Here is a 22,717-nt window from a genome sequence, read left to right as displayed (position 1 = left end):
GAGCAAGGTGGGGTAACTCTTAAACTGGGACGTGGCCTCGGCCAGGCTGCTGGCAGGGCAAAGGGAAAGGGTTAACAGGTAGTGGTCGAGAGAGAGCCTGTCTGCAGCCGTGTGGGAAAGGCGTGAGAGGGCAGGGGTTAAACCCGGGGCTTCTCGACTCCATGCATTCCAAACAGATCTGTGGCACGTGGATGACTCCGTGGCAGACAGTGGGAAGGCCCTGAGCTCTCGGTGGCCAACGCCGCCAGAGCTCCTTGTCCCTGCGTTTACAGAGCTCCCAGCTTGGCGGAGACGGCAGCACACTGTTAGGGATGTTGGCCTTGTCGGGAGGTCAGGGGAGGCATCTGGGAGGTCGGGCCCCCGTCCCCCGCCGGGCTGAGGTTGGAGGATCAACAGGGAAGGGAGGGGCTCCAGACCTGGCGGGCACCCCAGGGCTTAGGTCTCAGAATCTGGAAAAAGGTGCATGTGACTGGAGCTTGGAGGTGAGGGTGAAGATGTAGAGCGTGCTGGTCCAGTACAGAATGAGGAGGTCGGCTTCTGTCCTGGAAGCAAAGACGGAAGGAATGACCTGACCCACCTGCTTGGGGAGAGGCCCTGGCCGCAGGAAGCTCTGCCTCTTGTCAGCCGAGGTCACCTTGTTGATTTGTGGAAAGTGTGAGGACTTCCTCTTCCCTCCCAGGTGGTGGTAGGGTGGACCCGTGAGCTAGAGCAGAGGGTGGGGAAGGGATTCGCTCCCTCTGAGATGGGTCATCCCGCCTGAGGAAAGCAGTCCTAGGTCCCTGGGCTGGAGCGAGAGAGGCAGTCAGTCTAGGGGCACACGAGGCTGCAAGGCAAGGTGGTCTGTTTCCTATACAATCTGGGTTCAGCTTTTGTATTTGCTTTTAAATGAAAGCTTTTAGCTTCAAAAATGTTGATATTTGGGGCTGGGAATAAGGTAACCAACTGTCGTAGTTTGCTCGGGACTGTCTTGGTTTTAGAACCCAAAGTCCAGCCTCCCAGGAAACCCCTCTACCCGGACAAACCAGGATGGCTGATCCCCCTAGCTGATGAGTCAACCAACCCTAGGGCGAATCCAGTGCTGTAGAGGTCTCCACGCATTGCTTACACATTCATGTCTCCCGGCCACGTCCCATGTTGGTATGATCACCCCAGCCTTCACTGGCAAGACTGAGGTTCGGGGGGCCGAGACGTACTTGTTGGCCTGTTGCTCAGTAAGTGGATGTGTCAGGCTTGGAATGCAGGCGGCGAACGCCAAAGCCCCCACGTCTAGAGAGATAGCAGCAGTGACCATTAGTAAATCTGATGGCACTGGTCATGGTTGACAACCTCCACATTCTCTGGTGGACGGACTGACAAGGACAGGAACAGAGCTCTTTGCAAGCACCAGTAACCCCAGTGTTCCTCGCCCGGCCAGATGACTCGTCCACACTCTCGGGCCTGAGCAAACGCAGGGCCTGCATCTCAGCCTGGTGGCCCAGAGCCAAGGCTGGGCCAGGCTGTCCCCAGTCTCTGACGGAGCCCCCCCGCCCCGCCCCGCCCTGAACCCCAGGATCCAGGGCGGCGAGGAGGAGGGAGAGGGCCAAGGAGGGGGGCTGAATTCCAGGGTGAGTCTGAGAAGCCCCTGCCTGAGGCCTGGAGCTTGCATGTGTGGGGAGCTCGCCAGCCGGAATGCAGGCGCTGACCTCAGTCGCACAAGTGGAAAATCTGAGCCTGTTGGGTTGGAAGGGGCCGGGAGGAATCCTGAAATCCCCCCACCAATGGCTTTCTGGCACACGCCTAGGGAAAGGGGTGATCTCATGGGCCACCAGATGCCGAAGCGAAAATTCCTACCCACAGTGAGAGAAGGCACGGCTGGGCGTGCACATGGGGAAGTACCCACAAGGTCCCGAGTCTCACAGAGATAGTTTAAGTAAGAGTCGTCTTCTGTAAAGCGAGATACTGAGGACAGTTCTCGGAGGAAAAGAAACTACCCCAAATTCCCCCACGCTGACAAAACCACCCTGGTGGCCTCCCCCTCCAGGGGGCCACAGGCCTTAAGATTACCCGCAGCTGAAGACTGCACTTCTCCTGACTTCTCACCTTGACGGGCAGACGTTGTGTTTCTACCTATGTCAGAATCATCACTAAACCTTTCCCGCAAGGAGTTTGAGGGGAATTCCACGCAGGAGGCGTGGGCACAGGCCCTCAAATGTCACAGCACCGTCACAAAGCTCAAGTAGGCGGGGTGGCAAGGGGGACCGGGTGGGTGTGGGTGGAGTGATGCTAGAAGGCCTGTCTAGAGAGGTGGCCTCAGTTTGGACATAAAATGCCACATGGGAGTTTCCTGACACCTAGACTGAGCGGGAAACCGAGCTCTGTTTAGGAAGAGCTGCTTTCTTGGCTCTGAGCGCTGGAAAGAATTGGTCATGGAAGTTTGCTCCTGAGTGGTGTTTGAGAACATAAGAGTGTCCTCAGAATTATCATTGTGGCTGCCCCTTATGTCAGCCCTTAGTATATGCCACAGGCGTGGGACCTTGCAGCTCTCAAACAGGGAGACACACGGGTGACTCGGGAGTGGCCCCTGGGTGAGATCCCTGGCTCCACCGCTTTCCGTAATAATACCTAGCAGCATTACACTTACTGGGCCTCAATGTCCTCATCTGTGAAAGGGGGTGATAACAGCACCTACTTCATAGGGTGGTTGCTGTTAAGTCGCTAAGTTGTGGCCGACTCTTTTGAGACCCCATGCACTGTAGCCTTCCAGGCTTCTCTGTCCATACGATTTCCCAGGTAAGCATACTGGAGTGGGTTGCCATTTCCCTCTCCAGGGGATCTTCCCAACCTAGGGATCGAACCCACGTCTCCTGCATTGCAGGCGGATTCTTTACCACTGAGTCAGTGGTAGTGAAGATTAGAGGAGGCCATTTACATGCTGTGCTTAGAACAATGCCTGACAGACACTATTAAATGTTGACTGTTTTAGTGGGGGGTCTGGGGGGTGGGGCAAGAATCTAGAGATTGGCAAACTGTGGCCCTAGGACAAGATCCCAGCCCACCACCTGTTTGTGCAAATAAAGTTTTATTGGAACCCAGCCACACCCATTCATCTGCACAACATCGGAGGCTGCTTTTGAGCTACAAAGACAGAATGAGTAGCTGTGGCAGAGACTGCATGGCTCACAAAGCCCCGGATATTTATGAAACACCAGGTGACCCTTTGTAGAAGGATCTGCCGTCCTCTGGTCTGCATGAATGGACGACTGTTCCCGCCCGACCCTAAGCCTCTCTCCACCCTTCCTTGAGAGGAGCCACACCCTACAGAGCGCCTCTCGGGGAGGGTCTTTCTGGAGCGATAGCTAGAGCAGCATGGATGGGACGCACCGACAGCCCTTCTCAGCAGGCTGAGTGGTCTCAGGGCTTCCGGGGCCACGGGAAAAGGGAGGTGGCTCTGAGAGAGCACACCAGCCATCAGTATCGGGGCTGCAGGGAGCCGGTCTGCAACGGGATGCCCAGAGGCGAGGCTTTTGTTTAGCACATACATAAACACTGTAAGCCACGCCTCCGTTCCACTTCATGAAGCCCCCTCAGTCTCCAGTGCAAGGCAATTCTGCTATCAACTGATGAGCAGGTGGTGTCAGAATATATAAGTGATCCACGAGGCGTAGACTTGGCACGGCGCTTTACCGCTTCTCAGAAACCCAAAGAGTAAACAGATTCGACCAAAGGTGGAGTGCCACTGACTCGGGGAAACTCCAGGCTGCTTTTCCAGGCCTAGCCTCACCGTGCCCGGTCAGGAGCCATGGGGGCCAAGCTCAGGTTAGCAATGGCATCTATGGAAGGAGCCACATTTTAATTATGGAAAATGTATAGGGCATCTGTGAGCTTTCCCACGAGAATAGCATTTTGGTTTAACAGTTACAGATGGTATTTCCTGGACAACAGACAGACAACAATGTAAAATAATGCCAGTCGGGAAGAGTTTAGCTACCTGGGATTATCTTGTATTTTATGTCAACAGATTTTGTTAGCACAGCTCTTCCCTTCAACTTCTGTTCGGTGCGTGTCCGACTCTGGGTTGGCAATCAGATGGCAAACAGCAGCGACTGTCTTCCTAAGGCTGGGGCCTTTCTAGAGACAGTACCCAGTCCCTTCACACATCCAGTGGCCATAAGGTGGACGAGCATCGCTGGCTCCACTTTACAAACAGGAGATTGAGGCCCTCACTGCTCACAGGCCTTGGTTACTGGGGTCCCTGGGGCCCCTGGGAGCCATGCAGGTGTTCAGGCAAGGGTGCGGCACCATCAGGAGACATTCTAGAAAGTCACCTCTGGCAGAGCCTCATTAAGGCTTTACAAGATGTAGTCCAGCACTTGGCACCTATGGCCTCAACAGCCAAATCTGGCCCACTGCCTGTTTCTGTAAATAAAGTTTTATCGGAACAGACATGCTTACTTTACCTATTGTCTGTGGCCCTTTTTGCCTTGCAAGGGGAGAGTTGAATAGCTGTGAGAGATTGATCATGTGGTCTGTAAAGCCAAAAACATTTACTGTGTTTCCAGACCCCCTGCCCCAGATGAGAGGCTGGCTCACGGGAGCACAGCTTGCACCAGGATACCTCAAGAGGAGCAGGATTTCACAAGCACTTGGGGACACTTTTAAGACTCAGTGATCAACTAAGATTTCTGGCTTGGGCAGCACAGCCAGTCATGCAGTTAAGTGATGGGAGGAGGAAAAGACTTCGAGTTTGGTGTTAGATTCCTGAAGAGTCCACCAAAACTCCTGTTGGCATCTGGAATGCGAGAAAGAAACACGGACCTGGAGCTCCCTCGTCTGTCCTCTCCTCGTACTTTGTACGCTGAGCTACCAGAAGCGCTACCTCCTGCTGCGGCTGGCAGTCAGGATCTGATTCTCAGAGCAGAAATTTGATCTTATGGATTTTTTTGGGTTATGCTCCCCTCCCCTCTAGCCCCAGGATTCAGAAGCGGCCCTGCACAGCACAGGCAGGAGTCTGTTGTGGGCAGGAGTAGCTTCAGTCAGACGTTCCACCAGGAGAGGCAGTTCTGGGGTACCACTGTGACTCCTGCCCGGGAGGAGTTCCCGAGCTCACGTGGGAAGCGAAACACACGGACACATGAAAGATGACAAGCAATGAGCATTATTAACCGAGGCAGCAGAGCCTGTAGGAGCCGAGTGAGGGGAATGAACCACTGGCAGTCATGCTAGGCAAACAAAGGCTATGTGGACAGTGGGCACTGGGCTTTGAAGAACCGGCAGGAGTCTGATGACTTAGAGAGAAGGTGGTCTTCTTGACCGTCTTTCAGGAGGAGACTGGAAATTCTCTAAGCTTTTCCCCTGTCGTTTGAAAACAGGGCACACTCAACACAAGCAGTAGAAAAGCAGCTGGTGGGCAACTAATATTTTTAAAGGTTCCCCTGTGATTCTTAGTGGAGCCAAGATTGAGAACTTTTGATTTGCATGTGCTGAACTGCTTTAAACCACTAGCCCAAGTGTAACAGAACACTCCAAAGTTTTCTCCTTTCCCTAGTCCAATCTGGCTTAAGAACTGGTTTTGAAGAGATCGTGGTTGCTTAACATTTCCAATGCCAAGTGGCCCTGGCAGGTTCCTAGGAAGCATGCCTTGTAGATGCTCCAGTGTCAGCAGGACAACCTTTAACCTGCCTTCAAGCACCTTCCCTCCCTCCCTCCAGTCGTGCAAAGGCCCCAACTCTAAAACTGACAATGAGGGCAACTTGAAAAAATCAATTTTGGACCCACTCAACTCTTTATCTCCTTACATCCAGTGGCTCTCAATGGTATTAGGTCTGAGTCTAAGAACAGTCAGAACATTCTCCCTCCACGTGGTCAGGAATAGGGAATTCTATGCCAACCCCTTGTCAACTTGATTGCGGAGGAGAAATGGACAAAACAGCCATTAATAGATTGTCTTTTACTCCCTCAGAGACAAGACCTGAGAGGTAGGTTGGGCTGGCCTGTGAAGCTTTATTGCTTAATGAGTTGAAAAGGAGAGAGGAAAGTGAGTTTTAAAAGCCAGGTGTCAGGTTCACGGGCTTCCCAGGTGGTTCAGTGGTAAAGAAGCTGCCTGTTAATGCATGAGACACAGCAGATGCGCATTTCATCCCTGGGTCAGGAAGATCCCCTGGAGGAGGAAATGGCAACCCACTGCAGCATTTTTTAGCTGTAAAACTCCTTAGACAGAGGGGCCTGGTGGGCTTCATTCCATGGGCCGCAGAGCTGGGCATGACTGAGCACAAGAGCGCAGGTCCACATGTGATCTTAGCTGTGATTCACCAAAAGCCGGGAGGCGGGCTGGCAAACGGGTGCAGCAGGAGAGAAACCACACTGAAGGGGACCACCACGTGCTGGAGGACACGGCGCCTTGGCTAACTGCACACACCACAGCTGGGCCCCACGGCCCCACACACACACAAGGAGTCCGGGATTGGTGAGGGGTCAGGAGGGGGCTCCCAGGACCCCCGCTACCTAGCTGCCTTCAGCCTGGACATTCGCTTTCTCACATGTGTGATGTGGATGACATCTAAGGTGTCTCTCACCAACTCTCTACTGTCAGATGGCAACTTAGCAGACGGAGCTGTCGTCCACCTGTTCACACGCCGGTCTCCCACAGTGCACTCTGCACGGCTGCTCACTGTGGCACCTCCAGGAGACCCACGTGCCCGCCGTGGAAGCGCACGCACTGCTGAACCCACGGATGACAGGCGGTCCATGCGAATGCAAACATCACCTCTGAGGTAAAACACTGAGATCACCTCGGAAAACACACACAAGAACACCTTGGAAATACATTAACTCCATCTAGATAGTTGGCCACCTCTCTGAAGGTTGAACTGCTCTAGAATGTTAACCCAGCACCACGAGAAAAGTTAGGTGTGAAACCAGGCCCCAAACCAAAAAGCCATGGTCTTGAAATGGGCAGAATCTAATGGCAAAATCCTTACTGACTACTTTAAAAAATACTATGGGTTTTCAAAAAAAAAAAACACTATGGGTTTTCCATACTTTTCCCCTTTAAAAATAAATTTTTAGAAAACCTCAGAATAATATATAATCCTTCTTTACTGTTCAGCTTTTAGAGACAAAATTACTTAAGAAATCAAATGTAACAACTTAAGGTGGCATAGACATACCTCAAGAACAGAGGTTTACAATAAAGTCAATAAAAAAATTTTTTTCCCCCAAAGTGATAGTGCTGACCACCACAGAATTCTTTAAAAAATAGCAGAGAGGTGGTTCACAGTGTTCTGAACCAGGCATGGCATCAGGAGAACAACCACTCAAGCACAAGTGGCATTTTGTGATCAAATTTATTTTTTGTTTAAATTTCATTTACTTTGTTTTACTGTAATTTACACAAGAGACTGCCAAGTAAACTAGATATTTTACATTCACCACACATTCCCTCAGATTTCCACAGTTGTTAGAAAAACATTAAAATCCATGCGCCGGGCCATCATTTCCACGTGCGCCCAAGCTCCCAAATGATGCTGCAGACGCCAGTGAGAGTGAAGTTCATTAAAAGAAGGTGAGACTCTTTACTTCACCAGATTAGCAATAATCTTCCTGGCATCAGACACTTTGCAGACAATGATTATGCTCTTGACAAAACCTATCTTACAGCAGTGCCCAGAGTAGACGTCGGTTCTGATCCTGAGTACACAGAGGATGCGTGTGGTGAGGGGTCTGCAGCCGAGGGGAACCAAGTGTTACCACGCGGGAGTAACCCTGGACGGCCGTGTCCAGGCCACTGCGACCACTTCAGTGGGGACACAGGGCTTCCGCAGGAAACCAGGGAGCAGGGAGGGCGGGGCTGTCAGCCAATCAGATTACAAATGGGGCCTGGCATGGGGCAGGAGGGGTGGGAGGTTAAAGAAGATGGCTGGGGCCCCAAGGCTTCAACAACAACATTCTATTTGAGCTCCCAGGACTGACAGGTGAAGAACTAGACTTGGACAGAGAAAGATGATAAAAATCTTACCTAGCTATTGTTCTTGAAAGAAAAGGAAAAAAGAAAGAGGACAAAAGGAGGCCAGCAGCCTCTAGGCTGCGCTTTCCAGATGCGTGTTCAGGGTGTGTTCCGATGACGTCCCAGGAGAGCACACCCCAGCGGGTGCGGGTGCAGCTGCGCTGGCCGCCGGCTGGGCCGCCTAACCGTGTGCAGACAGGCCTCACGCTGCCTCTGAATCTCTTCCCATCTCAGATGCAACGTCTCCCCCGCCCAAGTATATATTTCAACCCGAAAAGAGCAAAACAGCATCACTATCTATGTTCTACCGTGTTAACTTGTGAGGAATCTAGATCATTTGCATAGTTTCCAAGCTGTAATTTCAGAAAACAGTCATTTTAGAAACAAGACGCCATGGAAGCGCTGTACTTCCAGTTTTTCTTAACGGCCTACAATCCTATTCATTTCTTCATCAATTTCTGTCTTTGCCTGACAGAAGCCTGAAAAGTTATACAGTGTTCTTTTTAATAAATCACAGACCGTCATTTCCATTTTTCCTAGACTTGATGTAGAAAAATACTTGAAATTTAAAATACAAAAATTCAATAAAAAATGGAATTCTTTTTAAAAGGATCTTTACCTCAGGGGCAAACAAGTAAAAACTGGCCTGTAGCTCTCTTTACTAATAGATATTGTTCAATTTGGCTGTATGATAATGAAAATGCAGAAAAAATGATTTTAAATACATTCAGAGTTTTGTTCCAGATTCCTTGGAATACCAAAAGATTTTTAATAAATTTTCCTGTGGGATTCTGTTGATTATGGGACTAAAATTAAAGTTTATAAGAGACTGATTTAAAAGAAGAAAAAAGTAATAAAAGGCTATATATATATATGTGTGTATATATATATATATATCTTGGTCCACAACTTGACATTTACGAAACATACCAGCTAGTATTACATTGCAGTCAATTCATCCATTAATGGTATTACTCTGATAATTATTAAAATCTGTTCCAGGTATATATATTGAAAATATTTTCTTTTGCATTCTTGCTGAAGATAGGTACAGTACTTTGGAGAAATTGTACTAATCCCTTCAGTATGTTTGTATGTACATATATACACAAGTGTGTGTACTGGGATCTGTAGCTCTACATGCGTTTTATATACAGCTACAGACTGACACACACAAACATATATACACACGCAGTTGGGACCTGTGCCTGTGGGCACAGAACCACAAGCACACGTCTGGGAAACGTCAACACTGCAAGACACGGTCAGATTCTTCTTCACTCATCACTGGCTGCACTGGTTCCCCTTACTTGACCTTGATTACGTAACTGTAAGAAAAGCAAAAGACAGTGCAATGTGTTAAAATTCAAAGACACACAAAACACGTTAGACCACAGCTTGTGGCAAACATTCTCTAGGGGAAAGATCCCCAGTGTGGCAAAACTTCTGGCAGACAGTGGACACCAACTGCTGCGTTTTTAACATTTAATCTCTTGACTCAGGTCTTACTAAGAGCGTATTTTGTTTCATCAGAGCGAAAATAAATTAGAAGCAGAAATAAATCACAGAAATGCAGGAAAACTTAATGAAAGTAACAATAAATTAAAAAAAATTTTTAAGTGAACACTGAATTGTAAGAAAAGGGCTTTTGGAGGAGCCCTAGTGGAGTTCATCCATTCTTATTGGTACTACTTTACTTCAGGACTGAACACCACTTGCTCAGTAACTGAAGAGCAGGCAGTACATGTCAGGGGGCGGCAAAGGAACAGCAGGTGAGAGAACTGTTGCATCTTGCCGTTTCCGCAATAACCACCACAGTTCAGTATTAACAAGTGGCAGCAGTAGACTGCCTGTTTTTGTTTACCCATCCTGGTCTCAACATGTGGGCTAGATTCTGATGCTCTCTTTTTCTCCCCTATAAGAAAATCTCTTTTCTGGGCATGTACATGTGTGTGAATGAAGTAACACCATACAAATATTTCACATTGGAAGTGAAAAGCAGTGTATTTACACATATTACAGCTAAATGTAAAGATACCCGAAGAGTCAGCATGAGGGAGGACTTCCTGGTGTTAAGAAAAAATCTCAACTCAGGTGAGTTACTGAGATTGGCTCTTATGGCATGGGATGAAGGATCTTTGATTTTAAATGCTTTTACATGTTTCCTTATTAACCACAAAAGGTCCCGGTGAGAAAAAGGTCAATGAACTGGCTATCAATGGGAAATTAGCTGCATGATGAGTGAGTGTACTTGGCAGCTGGATTCTAACGTGCAACACTATGAACTAAATTGGGATTACTAAATTCAACCTGCTCCACAGATGAAATTCTTATACAATAACAACTCGTGTTCACTGTCAATGTCTGAAATATATTAAATTCTCTTAAATTCTAAAAATTAAACCACATTTAACACACTGTCTCAATTCAGCAAGTTAACTACCCATTACCAAAAAGGTATTGGTTTTTAAACATTCTTTTTACCCAGGTCTTCACTTACACAGTTTGATATTGTCTCTGACCCTACAGGGGACTCATTTAGACATCAGCAGCCGACGTGCCTCGGACGGAACCCTTCTTACGCATCTAAACGTAAAATAAAATCATGAGCTGCTGAAATCAGACTCTACATTGGGTTAGTAACCAAAGGGAGACAAAGACCTTGAAGAGACTGTGAAGTGGCCGCTGCCTGTTTATAAGCGTATAACCTCGTTAGAATGAAGTTCTGAGGCCATTCCAGTTACCCTGACCTAAAGAAAATCTTGCAAAAGGCTTTTCTTACACAGCACAAAAAAAATATGTTAATATCTCTTCTGGAAAACAGGAAACAAAAGCCTGCAGACTGATGAAGTGAAATTATCAAAGATCACCAGGGTGAGTGAACTGCTCACCAACACAGTGTGAGAAAATGCCCTGATGGTCTGGTTCACTTTTTCACAGTCCTTGACCAGAGAGGAAGCCATGCGGTGTGGCCACCTCTGGCTTCTGAGACCAGTGTCCCCCAGAGGAGTTCTTCACGGGAAGCTAATTAAAGAGCGGGAGGCGAAAGAAGGACGAGAGCGCACAGGGACAACGCGGGGAGAAGAAACAGGAACACAAGGATGCTCGCAAAGGACAGACATTCGCGTCGGCCTACAGGCAGCTTGATGAGGAAATCAGGAAAAGGGTGGACGGAAAGGAACGCATTTCTGAAGCTCAACCCCTCCCACCACCCTCCCCTGCAGGGCCAGGTAAGAACAAGCGTAAGGCTGCCCTAAGTATTCCTTCAGTTGCTGGGCCTAATCTCAGTGTTTCTGTGGGATTACAGGCATGGGCATTCCTCTCATGCCTGACCTCTCGAGATGCTATGCCTTCTCTCCAGGGCCAAAACCCATTTGAAAGAAATCCAATTCTTAAAATATTTGAGAATTAAGAGAATTACAACACATAAAAAACCTCAAGGAAAGCGGAGATGCCTCCGTGGTGCAGAGGACGTGGAGATGTTAAGCGCTCTGGGTAGGCGCTGCAGGCATGCTGCCGCCCAGACTGAGACGCCCGCAAACCAGCCGTCAGGACTCAGAGCAGCAGCGACGTGACACGGGATAAAGCATCCCCGGTGACCTCGAGCAAAATAGCCTATGTGGGATTTAACACCAAGATGACCAGCACTTGACCCTGAATTCTGACCTGAAGTATTTCTGAGATACTTCAACAAAGAAACTGCCATGGACTCCCAACCCTGAACCAAGGACAGATTTCTACCAACTTTATGAGGGAATTTGTCAGTTTAGGCCACATGGGTACAATCATGATGCTTTCTGATAAGCTGGGTTTCTGTGTAACTAGCTGTCTGTCTTACACCTTCTTTTCAAGTGCAGTTCCCAACTCTCGAGTGACAGGTGTGCATGGAGGCACAGCCGGGCCTGCAGGTCTGCTACAGGTGGGGGACAGTCACCACCTCTGTCAGCGCTGCATTCCGGCGTCTGAGACTGAAACGCTGACCGGGAAGCGAGCACCCCCCCGGGGGAGAGGCGGCCTCAGCCGGCATGTCCGAGGGCTCCACCCGCTACCCTTCTGCCATCACCACTCTTCTCGTGCTACGAGTGCGGCCTCAGAAATCAAAACCAGAAGAAAGCGTCCTTCCTGAGAGTTCAAACCAGTACAAGGAAGTCCATTTTCAGTTTTTTAACTGGTGTTGGCAAATCACTTTTTGGAAATGCCAAGGCTGTACTGTGGATGAGGGTGTAATCCTGGTCTTTTCAGTGTTCAGCTGACACCCGCGGCTCCGAGGGGCTGGAGGCAGAGCTGGCGGCTCTCTGGAGCCTGGTGCATCGGGAAGGAGTGGACCCGGGCGGCGGGGGGGGGGGGGTAGGCCAAGACTGTGTGGTGGTGAGGGGCGCTGCTTAGAGAAGGGCGTCTGACTCGAGAGAAACAGTGCGACAGATATGGAACAGAGGCACTGCAGGGAAGGGAGCAAGCACCCATAACATACTCTTGTCTGTTTAAACATCCTGCCTGGGGCCAGCCTCAAAGCACAGGCAAGAGCCGGTCTTCTGTACTAGCCATTCTATCACCCGGCTCCCAAGACCCAGAACTCAGAGCCACACCGTTAAGTGTCAGGAACTGAGGTTGGAGAGGCCTCTATTGGCTGGCCTGCAAACCAAACCCCGATTTATAATGTCACTACGGGGGAAACATGTTCCAAATTTCAAAAACTGAACTAAAAAACTTTTGGGACAAAATCCATTCATAAGCTGGAGGCTGCTTAAAGTTTACTTTACATATAAGATAAGGTTAAAACACTTTATTGCCTTATAAAGAAAATATGTGCTAGTCCTCTCAGAAGGTTTGTATAAAGCTAATTAGAAGCAGATCTGCTGTAATCACCAAAAGTAAGCAATTTTAAACACAGATTCTTTACAATGCTATGTGCCAGACAAATAGATTTCCTTCTGTGCCAAAGAACCTGATTTGCTGCCAGTCTCCTGTGATTAAATGGAGTTCCTGCCTCACACACAAGCATTCGTCAAATACTCCCCTCCTGCCTGCGGGCCTTCCCAAACTGGGACTGCTGGCAGGACTCTGGATGACTGCATGGAAACCACGAGCCTCCACTGGACATTCCTCGCGTTTGTCTTCCCCGTGGGGCCTTACTTTCAACTGAGAAGCACAGCCCAGAGCAAAAGCAAAACCAGACACACGCAAGAGTAGGTGGGGCAGAACCATCCGCTCTGGGAGAAAGGGGGTGCTCGCAAGCTGCAGGGCTGGCTCACAGGTGCAGAGAGGAGCTGGGGTGGGCTGGACTTTCTGAGACGAGGCCCGCAGACCTCGAGCCCAAGGATCACCTGAATTTCTGCCTCAAGTTTGTGAGAAATAAGGAGTCATTACTGGTATGGGTGGGAGGAGGCACTTCTGGAATTAATGACAATATCACTAGCTTTTTTATCTTGGCTACAGAAGAGGGAACTAGGACTTACTGTGCTAACATTAATAACCTATTGTGATAATATGATGACAGAGGCAACTTGGCCTAAGTTAAGTGAATGCCTCAAAGGACTGTGAACCAGGCACCATCACGGAGAACCAACACGTGAAAGAGAATACAAAACCACTGGACATTTTATGGGTAACAAATTTTAGATAAACAAAGTTGTAGTCTACTTGCATAAAGATGCTCAACAAAAGAGAAATCAGAATAGAAGGATATTAGTGTCTAAGAAACCAGAGTTTAACAAGGATACAGAGATTAAGAAATGGCTTTCAATAACACTTTTCCTAATTGTAAGCCTAAACTTATTAAGCATGGACACAGTTTTAGAAAAGGGAAATTAGAGAATTTCTACAGAATTGGAAGTCTTACTGTTTCTAGTTCTTTCTGAGTTTCATCTTCCATTCTCCTAATGTCTTCCATTGTCAGATCAATCCACTTGTCAATCCAACAAAAAAGCTGGCGATGAAAATTTGTAAATATCCTTTTTTCTTGCTTTTAAAACAAAAGAAAAGTATTGTCAAGATGGCAAAACTCTTAACATTAAAAACATATTAACTTATATGCCCCAGTTAACCCATGAATTTACATATTCTTGGCTTGAAAAGACCACTATTTCAGTTAGTGAGAATCTTAATTCCATCCTATTAACATTTTGTAAAGCAAAATAAAAAGAGAAATCTCCCTGAGAAATGTGAAAGAATTCTCCTTGCAAAGGCAAAATGATTTGTCAGAAACTGAAAAAAATCCGGTGGATGTGTTCAGAGCCAACATGAGCTCCTGCCGGACCCAACTTATTTTTACATTTTTCTACTGTCAATGACCTAAGGTCAATTTGACTTCTGCTACAGAACCATACATTATCATTTCCCCCTGCAATTCAAAGAAATACTGTGAGGCAGAATACAACATGCCCTGAAAGAAGAGTCAGGTTCTTCAGAATAAGGTGTTTTATTAAATTAAGAATTACTGCATACTCTCCATTAATTTTCCTGCCCTAGAGTTACTAATTATATATGTATGTGTGTATATACACATATATATAATTAGTGATTTTAATGTATGTAATTCATGGCTTTAATTGCTGAATTATTTAAGTTTTACTACACTTTCCAAGAAGAGAGGAAAGTTCAGTGAACAGTGAGTACTTTAGTACTTTTGGACAATCTTCAACTTTAAATTTTTTTTCCATGAACAGAAGGGACCTCATCAATTATATGTGTAACTTCTTTATCAGAACTGGATTGTTAACCTATTATTCTGATCCAAGAGGAAGAAAGAGAGCCAGTATTTACAGAGTGCCTACTGTGGCCAACTGCAAGCAGGCTTAGGAAATAAGTTTCCAGCACTTTAAGATCCTTTAAAAAAAAAAAAAAAAAAAAGGGCAGTTACAGTTTAAAAGTAGACGTTATGGTGAAACTCAGATACAACTAGTTGTGGGAAGTTCCAAGGGCTTCTAACAATGACAATGGAGACAATTCACAGACATCTATGAATTATTCGCCCTACAGGAAAATTAAATACCAAAGAAACTTTCATATTCCTTACAAAATTACAATCATGAGTATCTATGCAACTGCAATTCTCCCATCAAAACACTTGTGTCACTATCTCTTGAATGAAGAAGACATAAAAAACAGGTAATGAGAACCGGGGTCCTCACTCAGATCATGTCACCACCGCAGGTTCAGTGTAGCCGTTCCCACTGAGGACCTCCGAGGAGGACGTCCCATCAGAAGGCGCGAGCTCATAGAGCGCACCGACCGGAGAGACCCGCAGGCGGCTATCCGCCCAGCCGGGACAGAGGAGCCTCAACAGCAAGGCCTGCCTCTCCCCTCAGCCAGCGCCGGGACCCAGGTCCCCCTGGGGACACGCAAAGGGCTCCCCACAGAAGAGCCGAGCAAACCATCAGGAAAGCACTCGGCACAAGACGAAAGCTTTGCTCTTCCCCAGAGAAAGCCCCTTAACACCTCCGCTGGCATCTGTTTTTGCTGTTTGTAGGGAGAAAAAGGAGGGCAGAGAGGAATTCTGCTGGGACAAGAATCTCACCCAAACGAGAAGGAAAAGGTGGTGGGAGAGACAGCCCACTGACGGCCACCTCCGACCTAACCTGCACTTGAGTCGCTGTGTTCCGGGACAGGCTTTACCTTCTGGATGAAGTTTTCTACTTTGCTCTGCAGGCCCCACCACTTGAATTTGATGGTCACCAGCTTGTAGGCACACATCTGAGGGCAGTCAGGGCTGTTGGCCAGCTCCTTCTGGATGAGGAAAATCGGAAATGGGACATCGTGATTAAAGCTGACTGCTGTGTGACAACATCACAGACATCTATGAAGAAAATCACATCCTATGTGTTTAATTCGGGTACCTGGGAATCTGAAATCATTTTAGCAAAAGCAGCAGCATTCCCTTGCTGCTGACCCTCCTTCACAGAGCAGGCCACTTCCTGGTTCTACAATTTAACAGGCACAGCGCTCTGCCTCAAATCACACTAGTCGGATTTCACATTAAGTACCAAATTCTGTTCACATCGTGTCAACAACACGCCTTTAACATGTGGAGGTTTTCATAACGCCATTACTGCACTCCCACCGTGGATGTGCTGGGGCCTCATCCATTTTATTGGGCCGCAGTAAAAAAATCCGTGAGGAAGCTTCGTCGTCGTCTTGTCTTCTAGCACTGGCAAGTGAGGGAGCACTGCTATTAATTGAGGTATTTTCCAACCAAGGAGGGGGCATGAAAAGGTATGTAGCAGCAAAAATCATCTATCATTACCAAGTATTTGGAAGCAAATTCCACATAGTAGGACTTTTAATTTCCACAGATAATTATGCCTCATAGTTTAAATGTGGTCAGGAGTTAGGGTAAGAGAGGGACAATAATGGGAGGAAAGAAGGCAAGGGAGCGGGCGGGGGACCGTCTGGATCGGAAAAACACAATGCTTACAATTTACTTTCATAAGAGAACAAAAACGCAATTAGAATTTGGATCCTCAAAACACGTTACCCTAGGTCCAGAGTATGAAAACTTAACTCTGGATTTTTAGCTTCAGAAATAAGAAAAGAAAAAAAATTGGAGTGGAGAGGAGAGAAAGGAGGGAACAAACAAACACGACGAAGTGTTAACAACTGTCAGATCTGGGTGGAGGCATTTCCAGCTCTGTGCTTTTGGTTTCTTGACTGCTTCTGAAATTTTTCATTATAAAAATTGGGGGGGTGGGCGTTGCAGTCCGCAGTACTGCTGATGATCTCTGTGAAACTTAGTGGAGGCGGCCGTCCTGGCACAACACACGAGCGTGCTTACCTGGGGGAGGGTGTGGACCAGGAGCTCGCCGCGCACCTGCGTCCTCACCGCGGACGCACTGTGCATCACGGTTCTCCCAAGGTGGTGAGTGAGGACCGCACCGCCTGCCTGCCTGTCAGGGAGTGTCTGACGGGAGGATTCCTACATGCGGTCTCTCATGAGCCCTTTGTCCCTCTTCAAGCGGAACAGCACGCTGCTCCCAGGGACTGAGGTCACTGTGTGAGGCAGGCTTGGTCTCCTTTCGTAAACATTCTCTTTAGGACAAAACTGCTTCGCCTTGCTCCCCTTTCTTGAGATACGGATTGTCTCCTGACCTTGTGACTAACATTACCCCTTGTTCCCTTGGTAACGGTTGCTGTACGTTTGGTTTTCTGATCTCTATCATTCCCGAAAGAAGTTTCTTGTACCACAGCCTGTACATACTCATAGAAAAATCATTAAAGCACCTTTGCTCCATCAGAGCTTAGGTCCCTGGGTCTTTTTTTGTTTCTCTCTCTTTCTTTTTCTGGCTGATTCTCTGGAGCGTGGAGACCCGTGGTGCTCACTTTCCTGCTCGGGCTCCTAAGATCCTCTCGAGAAGGTCTTTGTGCCTTCACCCCCTTGAAAGGGCGCCTGGTGCCTTCGTGAGCGATGCAAGTCCTGTGTCAAGGGCTTTATTGGTCCTATGGGTAAACCAGGGAATATCAGCCTCTTTCTCTCTTTTACTTTCTTATTGTTGACTCCGTACCACCAGGTTCCGGTCCATTAAAGGACCCCAACACCTGCCAGAGCAGAGAGCCTGGGAGGGGCCCACAGCAGTAAGCAAAGGCGGCCGCGGTCCAGTCCGGAAAGCAGGTCGGGCTCAGAGTCCCAGGTGGCAGAGGGGAGGACTGCCCAGCAAACTCCCGGCTCGATCCTGGTGTACTTCCAAGAGCAGAGCCGTGTCTCAGGACTGTCGTCAGGACTAAATAAGGCAGGGTATGTACGATCCGTGCTTAGCTGGTGGGACTCAGCTGAGCACGTGCTAGTTCTCTCTATTCTTACAAAGAGCTCAAAGAGTAAGTTGAATATGCAAAACAGCTTTTCAAGAAAGTTTCTCAAAAGAGCAGACAGTTATGGGGGCCCTTTTTATAAAAACTGAAGTATGGCGTGAAAAGGTAACGTGCCTTTTACAAGGTGCTCCCTTCCCCCTCACTGTTCCCGGTGTCACCCAGCGCTCGGGATGCCTCAGCCCTGGCTGGTGCCGCTGCCACGTGCTGTCACCTCCCACTCACACGCTCGCCCCACCGGCAGTAACGTCACTGTGTGTGAGCGAGTATTATTTCCAGCCAGCCACAGGTACATACATTTTTTAAATGATGAATTTCTGGGTCTTATTCTAAGGCCTCAAGATTTTTCCTCATTTATGCAATCATAGCAACCAGGCCACATTTCACTCCCCCCACCACACCCTGCAAACCCTCAATAATGTTCCAGTTTCAAGTGAATTCTATGATACATGAAAAAAATTCTACTTTTGTATTATTAATAGGACCCAAAAGTTCTGTAGAGTCCTGCATGATTGATCATCTTTTCTCAGAAAACGTCTTCTGTAATAACATTTCACCTTCTGAATAATGACCAAGTACATGGATTAAATCAATGAGGCAGCAGCACAAGCACTTAAATACAAACGTTACGTACAGCAAACTGTTCTTTCCTAAGTGCGTTCTATGTCAACAGAGGGACTTGACTAGCTTCTAGCTCTATTTTTCCAATTTCCTTCCCATAAAAGAGTACAATGTTAAAATTCAGCATGGATGGGTACATGTGTGTGCACACATGCACAGACCCCCTTAATTTATAAACAAATTTAATTCAGCAAGTATTAATTGGGCATCATTTACAACCCAGTCTGTGCTGGGTGTTATCAGGGCACATGAGTGGCTGGTAGACAGGAAGGTAACTATGCATAAAAACAATGATGAAACCACTACCCTTGGAACCAACAATCTCTACCAGAAGGGACACCTCCTACTGTGGCTGCTGCAGCCTTGGATTCCCATCTCTGACCTGCAGGCCCTGCACATGATTAAGCTGGGCTCTCGGGTCTACAAGTCAGTCCACAGCCTTCCCCAGCGGATAGCGAGCTTCTCAGGGCCCAGCCTCGTTGAAACGTCAGTAACAAGGCTGGTCGTTTACAGATTGTTTTTTCAGTAAGCAATGAGCCAGTGTGGAGGTGCGCTCTAATCCAATGAGGGTCAGTGACAACTCTCACATGAGACGCATCTGGGTGTATGCAGAATAAGGCATTTAACACAGTGAGGAGCACCTGCCAAACAGCAGGGCTAGACTAGGAGTAAAGGGCTTGGGTCGCAAAGTAACCTATGTAATGTAGTCAGGGTTCTTTCCCTCCCCAGGCCAGTAGAAGCAAATGCTGGGCTCCACTTGACCTATTTATCCCCCACTGACGTGCCACTGAAAGCAGGGGTGTGAGCTGGGTGTGACAGGTGGGGTTGGCCCAGGGCTGCAGGGGCTAGGCTCATGTCCCTAACGTCCAATGCCTTGTCTTAAAACTTGCTATAGTTTTGCATTTTATTCTATAATATGCCCAGGCTTAACAAAATATCCCCCTGCCGACCAACTTTGGCTGAAACGTCCTCTCAGTGGAGAACCTCTGATATACCCACTGATTAGCCCTAAGACACCTTCCAGGAATGGAACATTCCAAGGTCCCTATTAATTATGGGCTACTGAGAGCTTCATTCTCAAACTCCAAATCATTGGGCAGCCTATGTAGGTGAGAATCCTGGGTGTTTCTAGAACACCAGCTCTTCAGAATCCATGCCACCCCCCCCCCTCGCCCCATTTTATAAAGACAGCAGGATGAGCACAGTTCTAATTAAGGAGCAAGCTAAATTTAATACATACATGCCTACACTAAGCCGGGCCTCCAAGAACAGGGCACACACACGTGACTCCAACAATCACCCGAGTTTGTGTCTCACATCTTCCTAGTGACTTTGGCAGGCTGCTCAAATCATTTAAAACGACTACTGGTAATTGACAAAATCTATTGGTCTACAGAATTTAGTTTAGAAACTGTAAGTGATGGGACAAAAAGGAACCAGTTCTCTGAGCTATCTTCTGTGGATGTAAAATGTATAGTCAATCTGCTTTTGGTTTTCTATCTAACTTATAATTAATTTAAAAAGTTCAGGGAAGAATATGGAAATCAATTAAAAGATAAATAAGTGAACAAACAGCCTGCTGCCTTTATTTCTTGGCCTAACTCTCCACAATATCAATACACAAGGGGTAGGCACAGAGGTGACATATAGAAACATAATCTTAAAGAGCCTTGGAGAAAGATGAGAACACAGAAGTTATATATTTTCAGTTATTATTAATACTGCATTAATATTATATTACATTAGTAACATCTGTTGTATTTGAGATCTCATCCAATCTAAAAATGACTTATGCAATTCACCTCTTCATCTGTGCTATGGTCTTAAAACTAGTGACAAAAAAAAGAAAATAACTTAAGAAAAGTCTCTATTACTTTAATGGTGACAGAAAATAATGAACTTGACCATAAGTGGTAAAAAAAAAAAAAAAAAAAAATTCTTTTGGCATAATCTTTCTGACACTAAGTAACTTAAAAGTTTTAAAGCTGCTTATATCTTATATATATGCCATGTACACTTCAGCCTGATAATTCTACTTTCAGAAATGTACCCTAACTCATCAGGTAAGAAAATAACAACACTGCAGATCTGTTTACAACAGCACAACCTTGGACTCAGTAAATGCCATTCCCACTGAAAGAGCTGGTGAAACACCTCACAGGTCTTCCAAACAATGGGCTATTACATGAAGGAATAAAAAGCATAATGTGAGTATAAATAGGTATATTTATTATGTGTATAGCATAAACATCTATAACAAAATAAACTATGTCAATCAGGGAATATAACAAGTAGCAATAATTAAATGGTGAGGCTACAACTGACCTTTTTCAAAACCTCTAAATATGTATCATTTTATAATCAGGAAAAAAAACTAATACACTTAAAAAAATAAGACTCTGAAATTAAAGTTTTTGCTGTCAGCTGAGTATTTTAGGACAATAATTTACTTTGCCTTAAATTATTAGTATCTGGAATCTATTTTAAATCTTCATTCATCTTTGATTACAACAATACATGTTTTTCTGCCTCTTTTCTTTTTGATGGTTCATAAATCAAAGCTAAAAGTTGAATTAAGATCTTTAATATAACTTTAGTCCAGTCCATATTTAACTTTTCCTCATCTTAAACTTCTAAAGCAAAAATGAGGTATACAAGTAGAGTGAAATATTACCAACTCTTCAGAGTTACTAGAAGTATTCTTATGAAAAAATATGTAACCTTTAGAAAATGTGAAAAATCTAAATGGGACAAAATATTTGCGACCCCATATTCTGAGCAGTGTTCCAGAACCTAGAGAACCCGAAGGAGTTTCCGCTGGTCTGCCCAGCCTTCAGGAGACTCACGTGATGCTGGCCCAGGGCAGAGTCTGCTCTCTGGCCTTCAACAATACAAATGTTTTCTGATTCTTTCCTCTTCCACCAGTTGAAGAAAAAAAAAATCCCCTAACAAACAAAGCCACAATCTAAAGGTGGATCATTCACAGCTAATTCCAATCCAGCCCAACCCTAACACTTCCTAACTTAATATAGGAATAAATAAAAATTATTTAACTTGTATTTAATGAAAATACAAGTTTTATACAGATTATGGCATGAAAATTGAAAAGAGCAACTGAAAATAAAAGGTAAAGGGTGGTGGGTTAAGAAAATATAAGAATCAGAAGTTCTATAAAAAATAAAGTCATGGGCTAACAGAACCCCAAATCACTCATCTCTACATGATTTAAATTTCAGCTGTAGTACTAGCTAGTTGTGAAATGTTTCCAAAACTGTATTTAAATAGTTTGTGTATCCACTGAATTCCTTACATTTCACGTTTCTAACTATAAACGAAACCCCTAAACTCAAATCATGTTTTTAATTTAACAACACATATTAGGTTACTCTGAGGTATGTGGACAAGGCCTAAGGGAGAGTAATGTATACTGAAGCCACACAACGTAATTAAACAAAACGTAGCGTGTTTAACCGGACTGGTGAGCAATCAGCCCATGCTCTCCACAAGAACTGGTTTCTTGGATCTGTGACAAACACACATAAATGTAAAGGGGGGTGGGGGAAACCCCAAAGGCATTCTGCAAAGTCATTTTCTAAAAACGCGCTCTCACAGTTGCATCCCACATGTCAACTGCACATACACTCTTTCCTATTTAAAGTGAGTCGGGATAAAGACAGCAGATATACGCTACATTTAACCAGTTAATATTTTGCAAGGACACAGCAGTTTCTATGAGGCTCACACCCCCCTTCAAATTTTAGACAATTTGAATGCTCAATTTCAGCTGCCGATTTCATAAGGTTAAGTTTCCAGCCCAGATTTCAGTAAAGAAAAGTTATACGTAAACGCACTGCTGGGGCTGTGGCCAGTGCGCCCACCAGTAAACGTCAACAGAAGACTACACTACGTGTGTCAAGCATGTGTGCCGGAATCTCAGGGAGAGCCCGATTCTACCATTCCCGCCGTTCTCAATCTGCTCCGATTTCGGCAGCCATGTGGACAGGCCAACGCTGGACATCACACTCTCTGTAAGCACACGGTGAGCCTAACGCTGATGTCTCCTTAGGATGGCTAGCCTGAATCCGCTGGATACTTACTAAGCGTCTACGCTGAGCAGACAGACCCCTGTGCTCAGCACTGCGCATGTCAAGTGCGCTGGACGCAGGGCCTGCAGGCTGCGAGTCTGGACGGTGGGGACGACGTGGGCGGGGGAAGGGAGGGAGGGAGATCCTCTGCACCGCGTCCCTGACACGGGACACACCGACGGGCAGGAGCAGGGCGTCGCTGCGACACTCGGGAGGTTTCAGAGTCAGGAGG

At 46.5% G+C, this 22,717-nt stretch overlaps 1 protein-coding gene across 2 annotated transcripts in view; it reads right to left on the bottom strand.

Annotated features, from left to right (window-relative positions):
• Positions 1-7,306: 7,306 nt before the first annotated feature.
• PITPNB (phosphatidylinositol transfer protein beta) overlaps positions 7,307-22,717 on the bottom strand; it is a 58,173-nt gene continuing 42,762 nt past the window's right edge. The window contains exons 9-12 of one of the 2 annotated variants that reach the window (XM_065904251.1): positions 15,596-15,706; positions 13,821-13,943; positions 10,482-10,567; positions 7,307-9,309 (exon numbers count right to left, since the gene is read on the bottom strand). In XM_065904251.1, the coding sequence (XP_065760323.1) occupies positions 10,520-10,567; positions 13,821-13,943; positions 15,596-15,706 (282 nt within the window). In that variant the 3' untranslated portion in view covers positions 7,307-9,309; positions 10,482-10,519. The remainder of the gene's footprint in view (positions 9,310-10,481; positions 10,568-13,820; positions 13,944-15,595; positions 15,707-22,717) is intronic. The other variant, XM_065904250.1, reaches the window with a different exon arrangement.

The sequence above is a fragment of the Muntiacus reevesi genome, chromosome 13 (assembly GCF_963930625.1).
Source record: "Muntiacus reevesi chromosome 13, mMunRee1.1, whole genome shotgun sequence".
NCBI classification, from domain to species: domain Eukaryota; kingdom Metazoa; phylum Chordata; class Mammalia; order Artiodactyla; family Cervidae; genus Muntiacus; species Muntiacus reevesi.
This window is presented reverse-complemented; position numbering and strand designations above follow the sequence as displayed.